At 42.3% G+C, this 17,981-nt stretch overlaps 1 protein-coding gene across 5 annotated transcripts in view; it reads right to left on the bottom strand.

Annotated features, from left to right (window-relative positions):
• The window catches only part of NEK7 (NIMA related kinase 7), a 121,167-nt gene that overhangs the window by 43,428 nt on the left and 59,758 nt on the right, over positions 1-17,981 (bottom strand). For all 5 annotated transcript variants that reach the window (XM_056523468.1, XM_056523465.1, XM_056523467.1 and 2 more), the window contains one exon: positions 9,864-9,972. In XM_056523468.1, the coding sequence (XP_056379443.1) occupies positions 9,864-9,972 (109 nt within the window). The remainder of the gene's footprint in view (positions 1-9,863; positions 9,973-17,981) is intronic.

Genomic DNA, 17,981 nt, shown 5'->3' with positions numbered 1-17,981 from the left:
TCCCTCAAGTTACAATATTAATTGGTTCCAGGACAACCATTGCATGTTGAAACCATTGTATCTTGAGGCCATAACTCTATGGAAACCTGGTAATTGGTTTTGAAGCCCCCAAAATGTCATCCAAAAATAGGAAAAAGTGAGGATTAAAGATAAATAAGTAGATAACTAATATAGATAAAGCAAATCCTTATATATAAAAGTAAGAAAGATCTGCTGGGAGCTGTAATCTCTGTCTATGTCAGTGATTCCCATCCAGGGTGCCTCCAGCTGTTGCAAAACTACAACTCCCAGCATGCCTGGACAACCTTTGGCTGTCCAGGCATGCTGGGAGTGGTAGTTTTGCAACAGCTGGAGGAACCCAGGTTGGGAAGGACTGGTCTATATAGAGGACAGGAGCTTTTTCAGGGTCCTGTACAGTACACGCAAAATGTAGCCGCCCTCACCTGGTGTCCAAAGGAGCAGCTAACTGTGGGACAGGTAAAGAGTACAGATCATGTAGTACCTCCCTGTACTGTAGGGAGGCGCTACCAGACAATCCGGCCATTGACATGTTTCACAGATCTGGACTGTCTGTACATTGTATGTTGAGTCTGGATTCAAGATACAATGGTCCAGAAAAGACCATTGTATGTTGAAACTATGCTATGTTGAGGCCATTGTAAGTTGAGGGATCACTGTATATATTCACATTTACTGTCTCTATATAAAAACTACATTCCTGTATACACCTAGAGACAAGTTCATTGCCTTTCTGCTTTTTTTCTGTTTATTAATCTTACCGTACATTGCATTGAATGTCAAAGTCAAAAATGCAGTAAAAAATAGATAAATAAAAAAAAATTAAAATAATCGGGGGCGGGGGGTTACTCAGATATCAGGCAAAAAAGATTAAATAAAAATGCTGCAGAAGAATATAGCATTGCTAACCTATCTGCCCCAGTTGTGAACCCACCAAAATCATTTGTTTTGGGGTCTTAGTCCTGTACTGGTTATGTTTCCTCCTTGAGCAGTCGCTTAGTACTACAATTCCCAGAATGCATTGTTTTCCCTCAGGTCTTAAAGGGGTACTTCACTGGCTAGCTTTCTGAACATTTAGTTCTGTACGCTGTGTGCGCGCTGCAGGGGGTCGACCACGCCCCCTTGTGATGTCATGCCACACCTCCTCAATGCAAGTCTATGGGTGGGGGCTTTACGGTTGTCATGCCCCCTACCATATACGTGGTATGACATCACAAGGTGGTGTAGCCGACCCCCCCGCCGCACGCACACAGCGTTCGGGACTAAATGTTCAGAACGCTAGCCAGTGGGGTACCCCTTTAATCACAGTCCTGTCTATTCCCCTCTCACAGCACTCCTACCAGTATCTTACCGAGAGCTGCTGCAGAACATCTCATTTGACAGCAGACTAATCGCACATCCAGGTAGAAGCACCTGCTGTATTCATTCCGTCTGATCCTCTGCCTGTGACATTGTTTAGCACAAGGAAGCATGCTCTAAACACTTGATTCTCCCTAAATGTTCCAATTATGATGTATATGTATATATGACAGGGAGATGACGATGTAGCTAAAAAGGCCCCCCCCCCCCTTCACTCATAGGGCTGGGTTAGAGCTCAGAAATAAGAATCGGCCACGCCTCCTAAGACAGCAGAGAATGATGTGTTGTCTAGGGAGAGAGGGAGAAGCTATTGAGCTGCTGAGACATCTCCACACATAAAAGGACTACATAACTTCCCGTCAGGAGAAAATGGGGGTCTGCTGGCACAGCTCCACACTAACAATGACAGGGCTACACAACTTTCTCTCAGGGGAGAATCTTGCAAAAGCATGCAATCGACAGTACAATTTGTGATAACACTATATTAGTTATTAGACATTTCGGCTTATCTAGAGAAAGTAAGGAGGTCACCGATTCATTTCATACATCTACAGTGTATCCACTTGGCATATTTGGGGCTGAAAGGGAACTGGTCATGTTGAATGTGCATATAGCGAGTATACGGATATGCAATGGTTTGAATAGAAAAAGTGGAACTTGTAATTGATTGATTTATTTTCCTGCTCTTTCTGGGCTAAGGAGTCCAGTGGGCGGTCCTTATCAGTGACTGACACTTCGCTCTGAATGTACTATAAAAAGGGAAGGCTGTCATTGACCAATCAGACGGCTCCCTGGACACATAAGCCAAAAACAAGCAGGAATATAAAGGAAAAAAGTTACAAGTCATAATGAATCTTTACCCATACACCTAAATAACAATCTGCTCAGCTTTTCCTGCTCTAAAACACAATACCTGCAGATGAGATACAATGTGCCTGGTTCCCTTTAACCCCTTAACACAGAATTCCATACATGTACATTTACACTAACACTGACTGCCATGCACTATATTATTAAAAAAAAATTGGAATAATGAGATGAAGGGGTACTCGAGGATTTAAAAAAAAATAAAAAATAAAAAAAATCAACTGGTGCCAGAAGATTACAGTGGTCCCTCAACATACGATGGTAATTAGTTCCAAACGACCCATCATTTGTCGAATCCATCGTATGTTGAGGGATTTGTGCAATGTAAAAAGTGCATTTAATACTCAAGTGTCCCCGCCGCTCCGGATCGCATCCTCACCGCTCCCGATGCTGTCCCAAGGGCTCCCGATGCTGTCCCGCTGCTCCGGTGTCTTCTTCAGGATCCTCCGGCTTCTTCCGCATCTTCTGCAGGGTCCGGGCCTCGCTTTCTGGTGACGTTATTACGTTGTGCGCTGGCGCGGCGAGCGTAGTGACGTAATAACGATGCCGGAAAGCGAGGCCCGGACCCCGGAGAAGATACAGAAGACGCCGGAAGATTGCGAAGTGGACCCGGAGCAGCGGGGATAGGTAAGTGAACCTGTCCGGGATGCTTAATCTGCTATCCGACAGCAGCTTAAGCATTTTGCGCTGTCGGATAGCAGTTAATGCGATGACCCCGACATATAAAAGCATCGTATGTCGATTTGATCATATGTTGGGGCCATCGCATGTCGCGGGGTTACCGTATACCGATTTGTACATTTCTTCTATATAAAAATCTTAATCCTTCCAGTACTTATCAACTGCTGTATGCTCCAGAGGAAGTTGTGTAGTTCCTTCCAGTCTGACCACAGTGCTCCCTGCTGACACCTCTGTCCATGTCAGGAACTGTCTGGAGCAGGTGAGATTTGTTAAGGGGATTTGCTCCTGTTCTGGACAGTTCCTGACATGGACAGAGGTGTCAGCAGAGAGCACTGTGGTCAGACAGAAAAGAACTACACAAATTCCTGTGGAGCATACAGCAGCTGATAAGTACTGGAAGTATTAAGATTTTTATATAGAAGTAAATTACAAGTCTGTAGAATTTTCTGGCACCAGTTGATTTGAAAACATTGTTCCCTCCAGAGTTCCCCATTAAAGTGGTACTTCGCTGCTCAGCGTTTGGAACAAACTATTCTGTACGCTGGAGCCAGGAGCTTCTGATGTCATAGCCCCGCCCCCTCATGACATCACGCCCCATCTCCTCAATGCAAGTCTATGCATTGAGGAGGTGGGCTGTGACATCATTAGGGGGTGGGACTAGGACGTCACGAGCTCCCGGGGCCAGTGTTTGGAATAGTTTGTTCCAAACGCTGAGCAGTGGAGTACCACTTTAATGGATTTGTCCAGTTTAAAAAAATCTATTTTAACATACACTATTCGACCTAGAGTTAATATGGCTAGAGTACAGCGAGATTACAAAAAGTGTCATAACACAGTCAATAGAAAATGCAGTGGGCACCGCTTCACCATTCAATACAGTGCGCAGGATTACCGCCACAGATCAGGACCGTACAGCACATAGTCTGGTGCCAGAGGCCTCCTTGTGAAGGAAAAATGACACGGCACCCGGAGCGCTTCTTGCAAAACTTGCTGCTTTATTGCTTGGAGCAGGGAATACAAACGAGGATGCACTTTACCAACAGCAGCGCAAGAAGTGCTCCGGGTGCCGTGTCATTTTTCCTTCACAAGGTATTACAAAAAGTGTCTCTTGCTCAGGAGGACTTGTCCCGTCCACCAATACACAGACAACACATTGATGTGAATGAACACTGTAATATTTATTTTCTCCTGTGGTGGCGCTGGAGAGAAATTACTCATAGGTGTCCCCAACAGACTACAGCTGAACGCTTATTGTAAAGAGACTTTTCTAATAAGAAGGGATTGTCCAATGTGGAGAGAACCAAGTAATGACCAAGCAATACATCTATACAGTGATCCCTCAAGTTACAATATTAATTGGTTCCAGGACGACCATTGTATGTTGAGACCATAACTCTATGGAAACCTGGTAATTGCTTCTGAAGCCCAAAAATGTCATCCAAAAATAGGAAAAAGTGTGGATTAAAGAAAAATAAGTAGATAACTAATATAGATAAGACAAGTCCTTACATATAAAAGTAATAAAGATCTGCTGGGAGCTGTAATCACTGTCTATGTAGAGGACAGGAGCTTCTTCAGGGTCCTGTACAGTACACAGTGTCCTAAAAAAGTAACATGGAGCCGCCCTCACCTGGTGTCCAAAGTAGCAGCTAACCCTGGTACAGGTAAAGAGTACAGAACATGTAATACCTCCCTGTACTGTAGGGGGCGCTACCAGACACCAGTCAGTGCATACGCTTCAGTAATACAGGGGTTTTACCAGTGAATGCCCATTCTGATTGGTCGGTTCTTCCGGCCATTGACAAGTTTCACAGATCTGGACTGTCTGTATATTGTATGTTGAGTCTGGTTTCAAGTTACAATGGTCCAGAAAAGACCACTGTATGTTGAAACTATTGTAAGTTGAGGGATCACTGTCTCTCTCTGTATATATATATATATCTATATCTATATATATCTCTATATCGCTATCTCTATATATATATCCTATTGTTTTCCTCATTGACACGGATGTATAAGTACTTGCGTTGGATGGGTACCATGCTGGGGGTCCATATAATGCAGTGTTTCTCAACCAAAGTGCTTCCAGTTGTAGCAAAACTACAACTCCCAGCATGCCCGGCTGGGAGTTGTAGTTTTGCAGCAGATGAAGGCACCCTGGTTGGGAAGCACTGATATCATGTTCAATTATTATTTTATTTAGGGGGTGGGGACATATCTATTTAGCCCGTATTTGAGTTTTGTCTTTTTAAAGGGAAAAATGCAGATTTATTTTTCCCTCAGAACATTTTTTTTTTCTTTTAATATTTATTAGCTCCACAGGGAACTTGAACATGTGATTGTTTGATCGCTTACTACTTGCGTAGTGCTGTGTATAATGTCTGTAAGTAGGTCTTGCCTGAGGCAGGGCCTGTTAGGTTTACGTCACTGGCAGACCTGGGGGTGTTAGTTGGGCCCCCGCTGCCATGCTAACCCACTTGCCCCCTGTGATCACGACACTCTCTGTAAATTGCCTAGTTACCCCATCACAAATGACACAATGGCATCTAAGGATACTGCTGTATTGTATTACAGTATGCTGGTCAGTGGTACTGCTGTATTGTATTACAGTATGCTGGTCAGTGGTACTGCTGTATTGTATTACAGTATGCTGGTCAGTGGTACTGCTGTATTGTATTACAGTATGCTGGTCAGTGGTACTGCTGTATTGTATTACAGTATGCTGGTCAGTGGTACTGCTGTATTGTATTACAGTATGCTGGTCAGTGGTACTGCTGTATTGTATTACAGTATGCTGGTCAGTGGTACTGCTGTATTGTATTACAGTATGCTGGTCAGTGGTACTGCTGTATTGTATTACAGTATGCTGGTCAGTGGTACTGCTGTATTGTATTACAGTATGCTGTATTGTATTACAGTATGCTGGTCAGTGGTACTGCTGTATTGTATTACAGTATGCTGGTCAGTGGTACTGCTGTATTGTATTACAGTATGCTGGTCAGTGGTACTGCTGTATTGTATTACAGTATGCTGGTCAGTGGTACTGCTGTATTGTATTACAGTATGCTGGTCAGTGGTACTGCTGTATTGTATTACAGTATGCTGTATTGTATTACAGTATGCTGGTCAGTGGTACTGCTGTATTGTATTACAGTATGCTGGTCAGTGGTACTGCTGTATTGTATTACAGTATGCTGGTCAGTGGTACTGCTGTATTGTATTACAGCATGCTGGTCAGTGGTACTGCTGTATTGTATTACAGTATGCTGGTCAGTGGTACTGCTGTATTGTATTACAGTATGCTGGTCAGTGGTACTGCTGTATTGTAGTGTGTTGTCTGTCGGCAATACTGCTGTATTGTATTACAGTATGCTGGTCAGTGGTACTGCTGTATTGTATTACAGTATGCTGGTCAGTGGTACTGCTGTATTGTATTACAGTATGCTGGTCAGTGGTACTGCTGTATTGTATTACAGTATGCTGGTCAGTGGTACTGCTGTATTGTATTACAGTATGCTGGTCAGTGGTACTGCTGTATTGTATTACAGTATGCTGGTCAGTGGTACTGCTGTATTGTATTACAGTATGCTGGTCAGTGGTACTGCTGTATTGTATTACAGTATGCTGGTCAGTGGTACTGCTGTATTGTATTACAGTATGCTGGTCAGTGACTCTGCTGTATTGTAGTGTATTGCCTGTCGGTGATACTGCTGTATTGTATTACAGTATGCCGGACAGCGATACTGCTGTATTGTAGTGTTTTATGCTTGTCAGTGGTACTGCTATATTGTAGTGCATAATACATGTTTAGTGATACTGCTGTATTGTAGTGTTTTATGCTTGTCAGTGGTACTGCTATATTGTAGTGCATCATACATGTTAGTGATACTGCTGTATTGTAGTGTTTTATGCTTGTCAGCGATACTGCTGTATTGTAGTGTTTTATGCTCGTCAGTGGTACTGCTATATTGTAGTGCATAATACATGTTAGTGATACTGCTGTACTGTAGTGTTTTATGCTTGTCCGTGGTACTGATATATTGTAGTGCATCATACATGTTAGTGATACTGCTGTATTGTAGTGTTTTATGCTTGTCAGCGATACTGCTGTATTGTAGTGTTTTATGCTCGTCAGTGGTACTGCTATATTGTAGTGCATCATACATGTTAGTGATACTGCTGTATTGTAGTGTTTTATGCTTGTCCGTGGTACTGATATATTGTAGTGCATCATACATGTTCGTGATACTGCTGTATTGTAGTGTTTTATGCTGTCAGTGGTACTGATATATTGTAGTGCATCATACATGTTCGTGATACTGCTGTATTGTAGTGTTTTATGCTGTCAGTGGTACTGATATATTGTAGTGCATCATACATGTTAGTGATACTGCTGTATTGTAGTGTTTTATGCTTGTCCGTGGTACTGATATATTGTAGTGCATCATACATGTTAGTGATACTGCTGTATTGTAGTGTTTTATGGTCGTCAGTGTTACTGCTATATTGTAGTGCATCATACATGTTAGTGATACTGCTGTATTGTAGTGTTTTATGCTGTCAGTGGTACTGATATATTGTAGTGCATCATACATGTTAGTGATACTGCTGTATTGTAGTGTTTTATGCTTGTCCGTGGTACTGATATATTGTAGTGCATAATACATGTTTAGTGATACTGCTGTATTGTAGTGTTTTATGCTTGTCAGTGGTACTGATACATTTTAGTGCATCATACATGTTAGTGATACTGCTGTAGTGTAGTGTTTTATGGTCGTCAGTGTTACTGCTATATTGTAGTGCATCATACATGTTCGTGATACTGCTGTATTGCAGTGTTTTATGCTTGTCAGTGGTACTGATATATTTTAGTGCATCATACATGTTAGTGATACTGCTGTAGTGTAGTGTTTTATGGTCGTCAGTGTTACTGCTATATTGTAGTGCATCATACATGTTAGTGATACGGCTGTATTGTATTAAACTATTCCTGTCAGTGATACTGCTGTATTGTAGTGCATCATCCTGTCAGTGGTACTGCTGTATTGTATTACATTATTCCTGACAGTGATTTTGCTGTTTTATAGTTTACAATGCATCAGTGGTACTGCATTATGCCGATCAGTCATATTGCTGTATTGTAGTGCATTATGTCTGTCAATGGTACTGTTGTATTGTACTTTATCATACATGTTCGTGATACTGCTATATTGTAGTGCATCATATATGTTAGTGATACTGCTGTATTGTAGTGCATCATATATGTTAGTGATACTGCTATATTGTAGTGCATCATTTATGTTAGTGATACTGCTGTATTGTAGTACATCATATATGTTAGTGATACTGCTGTATTGTAGTGCATCATATATGTTAGTGATACTGCTATATTGTAGTGCATCATTTATGTTAGTGATACTGCTGTATTGTAGTACATCATATATGTTAGTGATACTGCTGTATTGTAGTGCATCATATATGTTAGTGATACTGCTATATTGTAGTGCATCATTTATGTTAGTGATACTGCTGTATTGTAGCACATCAATTTTTATTGCTGTGTTGTAGTACATTATGTATGTCAGTGGTACTGTTGTACTGTGGTGCATTATGCCTCGCACTGCTGTATTGTAGTAACTTACAAATATATCAGGTCCTAACCACTACGAAAACCCACTATAATTAGCAAGTTGTCACAGTAATTGCCAGTCGACTACAACCTGTAAAGGTGTTTCTCGGCCCCATTTCCGCTCCCTGTGGGCTTTTGTCCCTATATTACTGACATCACCAGCTGATGGTACAGGCACAGAGCTGTACACTCCTCCCACTGTGGTGTACACGTACATGCAGAGCAATAACATGTTCACCTCTGTAGAAGTGGGGGGGGGGGGTCCGGCCCATTCCGAATGCTGGGTTTGGGCTGTGGTCATGACATCACACTACGCCCCCATAGACATGAATGGAGGGGGCATGGTGTGACGTCACAGCGTTCAGAATGGGACGGACCCCCCTGATCAGACATCTTATCTCCTATACTTTGGATAGGGGATAAGACGTCTAGGGGCGGAGTACCCCCCTTTAAACTGTAAGGCTGGCTGTTCACACTAAGGAATTTCAAAGTGAAATTTTGCCTTGAAATTCCAATGCAGCCAAAACCCATTGCGGTCTATGATATTCATCCACAGAAAAAAATAAATGGGTTATCCAGGAAAAAACTTACATATAAACTGGCTCCAGAAAGTTAAACAGATTTGTAAATTACTTCTATCAAAAAATCTTAATCCTTTCAGTACTTATGAGCTTCTGAAGTTAAGGTTGTTCTTTTCTGTTTAAGTGCTCTCTGTTGACACCTGTCTCGGGAAACGCCCGGTTTAGAAGCAAATCCCCATAGCAAACCTCTTCTAAACTGGGCGGTTCCCGAGACATGTGTCATCAGAGAGCACTTAGACAGAAAAGAACAATCTTAACTTCAGAAGCCCATAAGTACAGAAAGGATTAAGATTTTTTAATAGAAGTAATTTACAAATCTGTTTAACTTTCTGGAGCCAGTATATATATATATATATATATATATATATATATATATAAATAAATAAAATACTCCTTTAACTTGGTCATTCTTTCGGTGGAATACCGCGCAGCATATATTGAAGTCTATGGGGAATGGCAATGTCCGTGCGGTCCTAGGGCCGTCAGACTCAGTCGGCGCCAGCTGCTGCCCCTTAATGTGAATCCAGTCAAACTCTAAGTTGCAGAACTTTTCATTACACAGTGATTTTTATTTACACAAAGAAAAAAACACTATTAGGCAATATTCATTGTAACAACAATGCACAGTATAGGCCCGGGGCATAAGAAAAACTATTGTCTAGGATTTTTTTTACACATATCTATATATCCATCCATCCAGGAAAAGTGTCAAAAGTTCTGCAAGTTACCTCTGTGCATGACGCGTCGGGAATGCATATGTTCTAAGGCGCTGCAAAGCTGCACAAAGTATTTCCAAACCGTCCTCTCGGGGATCAACCTTTTATGTTTTTTGAAATGCTGAAAGAAAGAAAAAAAAAATCAGAGAAGATCAATGAATCAATCATGTGCAACATCCTTAAAGGGGTAATCCAGGAAAAAAGTTTTTTTTTTTTTTTTTTTAGATCAACTGGCTCCAGAAAGTTAAACAGATTTGTAAATTACTTATATTAAAAAATCTTAATCCTTCCAATAATTATCAGCTACTGAAGTGGAGTTGTTGTTTTCTGTCTGGAAACAGTGCTCTCTGCTGACATCTCTGCTTGTCTCAGGAACTGCACAGAGCAGAATAGGTTTGCTATGGGAATTTTCTTCTACTCTGGACAGCTCCCGAGACACTTGTCATCAGAGAGCACTTAGACAGAAAAGAACAACTCAACTTCAGCAGCTCACAAGTACTGAAAGGATTAAGATTTTTTAATAGAAGTCATTTACAAATCTGTTTAACTTTCTGGAGCCAGTTGAGATATATGTATGTATGTATATATATATATATATATATATATATATATATATATATATATATATAAAAAGTTATTTCCTGGATAACCCCTTTAACACAGTGAAATTCTGCCTGCACGCTGCTACCACTAGAGGGCACTATTGCTGCTTACGGAACAAAGATTTATTATTTACTGCAATAGGAGATAGATCCTGTTATCTGTCAACAGAACTGCAGCATTTTACTATATAATCAAGGGAAACAGAGAAATCAGATCTAAATTTATAAAAGAGAGAAAAATCCCATAAAAGATTAAAGGGGTACTCGGCTCCTAGACATCTTATCCCTTATCCAAAGGATAGGGGATAAGATGTCTGATCGTGGTGGTCCCACCGCTGGAACCCCTGTGATCTCCGTGCCAGCACCTCTGTGTTTGAACTAAATGATCAGAACCCCGGCTCCTAGTGCCCGTAGTCGTAATGTCACGCCACACCTCCTCCATCCATTTCTATAGGTGGGGGCATGTCGTTCGACCACAGTTGTAACGCCCCCTCAAATAGACATAAATGGAAGGGGTGTGGCGGCCGCGGAGGAGTTCGCTTCAGGCAGCGGATTACTGGGGTGGCCGGAGCCCCTGCGATCAGACATCTTATCCTCTATCCTTTGAATCACACATAATACAGTGCAGTACACATCTGTACTGGACTGTATTATGCCTTTGTCTGTCAGAGTTACACTGACAGGCACAGCATAGCAGATCAGACAAAGGAAGCCATTGTCCAACCTCTGGCTGCCATAGCAACAACCGGCACCCTCTTTGCGGAGCACCAATGAGAAACGGAGGGAGCCTCCTCCCTCCCTAACCCTATAGGGTTAACTCAGGATCGGAGCGCAGCTGGCTTCCTCTAACTCCAAGTTTTCTGAAACAACAGTGCTTATTTAAGGACCATAGCTGTGCATAAAGGAATGACCAAATGACAAATTTCCATTGTGGAAACTGCATCCGAATATGCCAGATTTCTACCGTGGATTTGCAGTTGGTTGTGGACTTGACCATGGGTTAATAACCCCATTTAAAGGATCTACCCAGCATTCAGACTACTCCATGCAATGTAGTTCTCACTGTTTCAATGGGAGTTCACACTGCGAAGTGGAATCCATGCAATTTTCATGCAGATTCAGACACAAAATTAGCATCAGAATACGCATAAAAAACTGTTTCTGAGATGTGTCAACCTATGTAGACTACTATTGGTCTTACAAATACGTGTAGTAACAAAGCTCCTTATGATCCTAAAAGTTAGAAAAGCAAAGTTTCGCGTACTCCAAGTAATCTCCTTTTAACAATGTTATTTTTAGTTTCTAGTTAATTTCAATGCTAAACCTAAAACTTTACCATTTGAGTGGAGGAGAGGAAACACTGATTCGCTATGTTTATGTGTAGGTTTTATTTTGGTCTCTTTGAACGCTTTCTTCGCTTCTCTTTTTTTTTTGAACTCCTGTGACTTCAGGTGGATCTAAAATGTTTTTCAAGAAAATCCCTGTGGTTCTACACCTTTGAAAAGTTTACAGAGAATTATAACAACTTGTATCCTAGGCAAATGATACCATACACCGCATGAAAATTAAATAGATATATAACTCGTAATCTCTTCATCGTGGCCATACCAGCCGTCGACACCAGATTTACACATCAGAGAATGTTTGATGTCAATAAGATGGAGATCAGCTTGTTAACATATGCATGAATGAGACGTCGGCTCATTAGGAAGCGTTCTGTCCCCTATATAAACAGGAATCATGTTTATATATATACAGAGCTAACATAATAACTAGAACATGTATGTTCACCTTATAACACTACTTTAAAGGTCACATACAGAATTCAGCAACATAAAGAGTTGAGTACCGTAACTTTTTTATTTTTTTTTTTTTTACTTAGACAAAAAGTAACTTTATGAATACATGATTTATCTTAGGCCCCTTAGGCAGTTACAAAATCCCATTATAGTCTATGGCAGTGGTCTACAACCTGCAGACCTCCAGATGTTGCAAAACTACAACTCCCAGCATGCCCGGACAGCCGTTGGCTGTCCAGGCATGCTGGGAGTTGTAGTTTTGCAACATCTGGGAGGTCCACAGGTTGAAGACCACTGGTCTATGGGATTTTTCTAATAGCCGCTTTAACCCGTTATTAATAACGGCCGTTATTTTGCGACGGACAATACCATAGACTATAACGGGATTTTCTAACGGTCGTATAGGATTTTGTAACTGCCGTTTTACAGCTGATTTTCAGACGGAACTTCGTACGGATCTTTAAAACTGAGTAATTTTATAGTGTGAAACAAACCTTACTGGTCCGGAGTTACATAATTTATTATACCCCAGAGCTGCACTCACTATTCTGCTGGTGGAATCACTGTGTACATTACATTACTTATCCTGTACTGATCCTGAGTTATATCCTGTATTATACTCCAGAGCTGTACTCACTATTCTGCTGGGGAGGTCACTGTGTACATACATTACATTACTTATCCTGTACTGATCCTGAGTTATATACGGTATTATACTCCAGAGCTGTACTCACTATTCTGCTGGTGAGGTCACTGTGTACATACATTACATTACTTATCCTGTACTGATCCTGAGTTATATCCTGTATTATACTCCAGAGCTGTACTCACTATTCTGCTGGTGAGGTCACTGTGTACATTACATTACTTATCCTGTACTGATCCAGAGTTATATTCTGAATTATACTCCAGAGCTGTACTCACTATTCTGCTGGTGGGGTCACTGTGTACATACACTGCTCAAAAAAATAAAGGGAACCAAAGGTTGCCAAAGAAAGCAAAACTAATCCTAAATATTTTTTAGATATATAAATGCAAAAAAACCAAGAACAGAGCATGTAGGACCCCTTAATAATGATAATGGGGAGGTTGTCACGGGCGATCAAGAGAAGGCGGAGCTACTGAATGGGTTCTTTAGTTCTGTATATACTATGGAAGAAGGAGCTGACATTGGCCAGGTCAGTGCTGGTAACACATCATGTAATGTACTGAACTGGCTTAATGTAGAAATGGTACAAGGTAAGTTAAGTAATTTAAATGTAAGCAAATCTCCAAGGCCGGATGGACTACACCCAAGCGTTCTTAGAGAGGTAAGTTCAGTAATATCTGTACCCTTGTTCATGATATTTAGACATTCACTGGTGTCTGGTATTGTGCCAAGGGACTGGCGCAAAGCGAATGTGGTACCAATCTTCAAGAAGGGCTCTAGGTCTTCCCCAGGAAACTATAGACCGGTAAGTCTAACGTGCATTGTGGGTAAATTGTTTGAAGGACTTATAAGGGATTACATACAGGAATACATAGGGGATAATTGTATTATAAGTGATAGCCAGCATGGGTTTACTAAGGATAGAAGTTGTCAAACCAATCTAATTTGCTTTTATGAAGAGGTGAGTAGAAGCCTTGATAGAGGAATGGCTGTGGATATAGACAGACATTTATCAAGGGGTTTAGTCAGGTTTTCTTTACTTTAATTGTCGCAAAATTGTCGCAACTGCGACTACGTGTGTTTTTGTGCGACAATTTGCTTGAAGAACAAGAAAAGCAAGAAAATTTAAACTTGCTTACGTAGTTAATTTTTCAAAATGGATTTGCTTTAGTCAGGTATTTATTAACTGCGACAGTCAAAGCTGCGCAATAAAAAGTCGCAACTGCCTTAAAAATGTACTAAATTTACTCCAGCTCCAACATGGAGCAGGAAAAGCTACTGCTGCCCGGGCTCCGACATACTTTCTCCCCGCTACCCTCACTGCGCTACAGGGACACTGCAGTGATTTACATCCCCCCCCCCCCCCCCCCACCTGCACTGTGCCCGGCCTCCGCCCCCACCCCCACCAGTACCCCTCTACTCCCCTAAGCCCCCCGGCCTTTACCTGCACTGTGCCCGGCCACCACTCCCACGTCTTTGGTTGAGTCACTCGCAGGGTGCCCGTCCGTAATCCCCCCCCCCCCCCCCACCTTCACCTGCACTGTGCCCGGCCTCCGCCCCCACCAGTACCCCTCTACTACCCCCAGCCCCCCGGCCTTCACCTGCACTGTGCCCGGCCTCCGCCCCCACCAGTACCCCTCTACTCCCCCCGGCCTTCACCTGCACTGTGCCCGGCCACCGCTCCCACGTCTTCGGTTGAGTCATTCGCAGGGTGCCCGGAGAGGAGAAGCGCTGCGCTGGATGGGAGTGTGTGTGTGACTGTCTGTGACTCTCTGTGTGTGTGTGCCCGGGCTCCCTTTGCAGGACTACAACTCCCATCATGCCCTTACTGTAAGGACATGCTCAGAGTTGTAGTTGTGCAGTGCAGGCGAATGACAAGCTTGTCCCCTGCCCCCAGCTGCAGGACTACAACTCCCAGCATGCCTTACTGTAAGGGCATGCTGTGAGTTGTAGTCGTGCGGGACAGGAGATGTGCGAGCAGGTGATAATAAATGTACTAACCCTTTTTTTTTTTTCTCATTTCAGATCCGTGTATCCTGTGGACGCCTTCGGATTCGGTGGACTACTTCGATGACCAGCGTTTTTCTTTGTTTGATTTTAATAAAATGGTTAACGAGGGCTTGTGGGGGAGTGTTTTTTGTAATAAATTTTTTTTTAAACCGGTTGTTTTTTCCTTACTTTACGTGACAGGCTTAGTAGTGGAAGCTGTCTTATAGACGGAGTCCATTACTAAGCTGGGCTTAGCGTTAGCCACAAAAACAGCTAGCACTATCCCCCAATTATTACCTCGGTACCAAACGCCACAGGGGTGTCGGGAAGAGCCAGTACCAACAGGCCCGGAGCGTCAAAAATGGCGCTCCTGGGCCTAGGCGGTAACAGGCTGGCGTTATTTAGGCTGGGGAGGGCCAGTAACAATGGTCCTCGCCCACCCTGGTAATGTCAGGCTGTTACTGTTTGGTTGGTATTTGGCTGAGAATAAAAATAGGGGGGACCCTATGCGGTTTTTTTTTTATTTTTTTTTAAATAAATAATTAAATATAAAAAAAAAAAAACACATAGGGTCCCCCCTATTTTTATTCTCAGCCAAATACCAATCAAACATTAACAGCCTGACGTTACCAGGATGGGCAAGGACCATTGTTACTGGCCCTCCCCAGCCTAAATAACGCCAGCCTGTTACCGCCTAGGCCAAGGAGCGCCATTTTTGACGCTCCGGGCCTGTTGGTACCGGCTCTTCCCGGCACCCCTGTGGTGTCTGGTACCAGGGTAATAATTGGGGGTTAGCGCTAGCTATTTTTGTGGCTAACGCTAAGCCCGGCTTAGTAATGGACTCCACTACTAAGCCTGCCCAGTAAGTTAAAAAAAAAAAAAAAAAAAAACAGGTTTAAAAAAAAATATTTATTACAAAAAAACACTCCCCCACAAGCCCTCGTTAACCATTTTATTAACATCAAGCAAAGAAAAACGCTGGACGTCGAAGTAGTCCACCGAATCCGAAGGAGTCTACAGGATACACGGATCTGTAGAAGAAGTAACAAAAAAAAAATAAGTACATTTAGGGAGAAAAAACTTTAAAAAAATGTAATAAACACACACACACACACACACACACACTATATATAATATATATATATATATACACACACACACACACACACACATTTTTTTTCAAAGCTGCAAAGTGGTGTTCTGTAGTCATTATTTGTTTTTTGCTTATGTGTGCTAAAAAAAAATGGTATTTAAAAGTGATTTCTTGGTTTTTGCCCATGTAAGCCAAATTTATCAACCCCCTGTGATAGTATTATAAATGTCATACATAAGCAAAAAAATAGCAAGAAAAATGACTACAGAATCTGCTTACCAAAGCAACGATGATAAAGGTCCCCGATAGTGTTTCTGGATTTTGCTAAAGCATTTGATACTGTCCCTCACAGACGTCTGACAGGTAAGTTAAGGTCTTCGGGTTGTGAAATTTTAGTTTGTAACTGGATTGAACACTGGCTCATGGATCGTACCCAGAGAGTGGTGGTCAATGATTCGTACTCTGATTGGTCCCCGGTTATTAGTGGTGTACCCCAAGGTTCAGTACTGGGCCCGCTGCTGTTTAATTTATTTATCAATGATATAGAGGATGGTATTAACAGCTCTGTTTCTATCTTTGCAGATGACGCCAAGCTTTGTAGCACGGTACAGTCTATAGAGGATGTGCATAAGTTACAAGATGACTTGGATAGACTAAGTGTCTGGGCATCCACTTGGCAAATGAGGTTCAATGTGGATAAATGTAAAGTTATGCATCTGGGTACTAATAACCTGCATGCGTCGTATGTCTTAGGGGGGATTAAACTGGCAGAGTCACTGGTAGAGAAGGATCTGGGTGACTTGTAGATCACAGACTACAGAATAGCATGCAATGTCAGGCTGCTGCTTCCAAAGCCAGCAGGATATTGTCATGTATAAAAAGAGGCATGGACTCGAGGGGCAGGGACATAATACTCCCCCTTTATAAAGCATTGGTACGGCCTCACCTGGAATATGCTGTTCAGTTTTGGTCGCCTGTTCATAAAAGGGACACTGCGGAGTTGGAAAGGGTGCAGAGACGCGCGAATAAACTAATATGGGGCATGGAACATCTTAGCTATGAGGAGCGATTAAAGGAGTTACAATTGTTTAGTCTTGAGAAGAGACGTTTAAAGGGGGGATATGATAAACGTATATAAGTATATAAATGGTCCATACAAAAAATATGGAGAAAAACTGTTCCAGGTTAAACCCCCCCCAAAGGATGAGGGGGCACTCCCTCCGTCTGGAGAAGAAAAGGTTTAGTCTAAAGGGGCGACACACCTTCTTTACCATGAGAACTGTGAACTTATGGAACAGTCTACCTCAGGAACTGGTCACAGCAGGAAAAATTAACAGCTTGAAAACAGGGTTAGATACATTCCTGGAACAAAATAACATTAATGCTTATGAAGGAATATAAAATCCCATCCCGTCCCCAATATCGCGCCACACCCCTACCCTTCAATTCCCTGGTTGAACTTGATGGACGTATGTCTTTTTTCAACCGTACTAACTATGTAACTATGTAACACTTGAACAACACAATGTAACTCCAAGTCAATGACACTTCTGTGAAATCACACTGTCCACTCAGGAAGAACACTGATTGACAATCAATTTCACAACAGGTGGAAATTATACGAAATTATCAAGAAACCCCCAATAAAGGAGTGGTTCTGCAGGTGGTGACCACAGACCACTTCTCAGTTCCTATGCTTCCTTGCTGATATTTTGGTCACTTTTTGAATGCTGGCGGTGCTTTCACTCTAGTGGTAGCACGGGACAGAGTCTACAACCCACACAAGTGGCTCAGGTAGTGAAGCTCATCAAGGATGGCACATCAATGTGAGCTGTGGCAAGAAGGTTTGCTGTGTATGTCAGCGTAGTGTTCAGAGCATGGAGGCGCTACCAGGAGACAGGCCAGTACATCAGGAGACGTGGAGGAAGCTGTAGGAGGGCAACAACCCAGCAGCAGGACTGCTACCTCTGCCTTTGTGCAAGGAGGAGCAGGAGGAGC

Source organism: Hyla sarda, chromosome 6, assembly GCF_029499605.1.
Source record: "Hyla sarda isolate aHylSar1 chromosome 6, aHylSar1.hap1, whole genome shotgun sequence".
In the NCBI taxonomy this organism is placed as follows: Eukaryota; Metazoa; Chordata; class Amphibia; order Anura; family Hylidae; genus Hyla; species Hyla sarda.
This window is presented reverse-complemented; position numbering and strand designations above follow the sequence as displayed.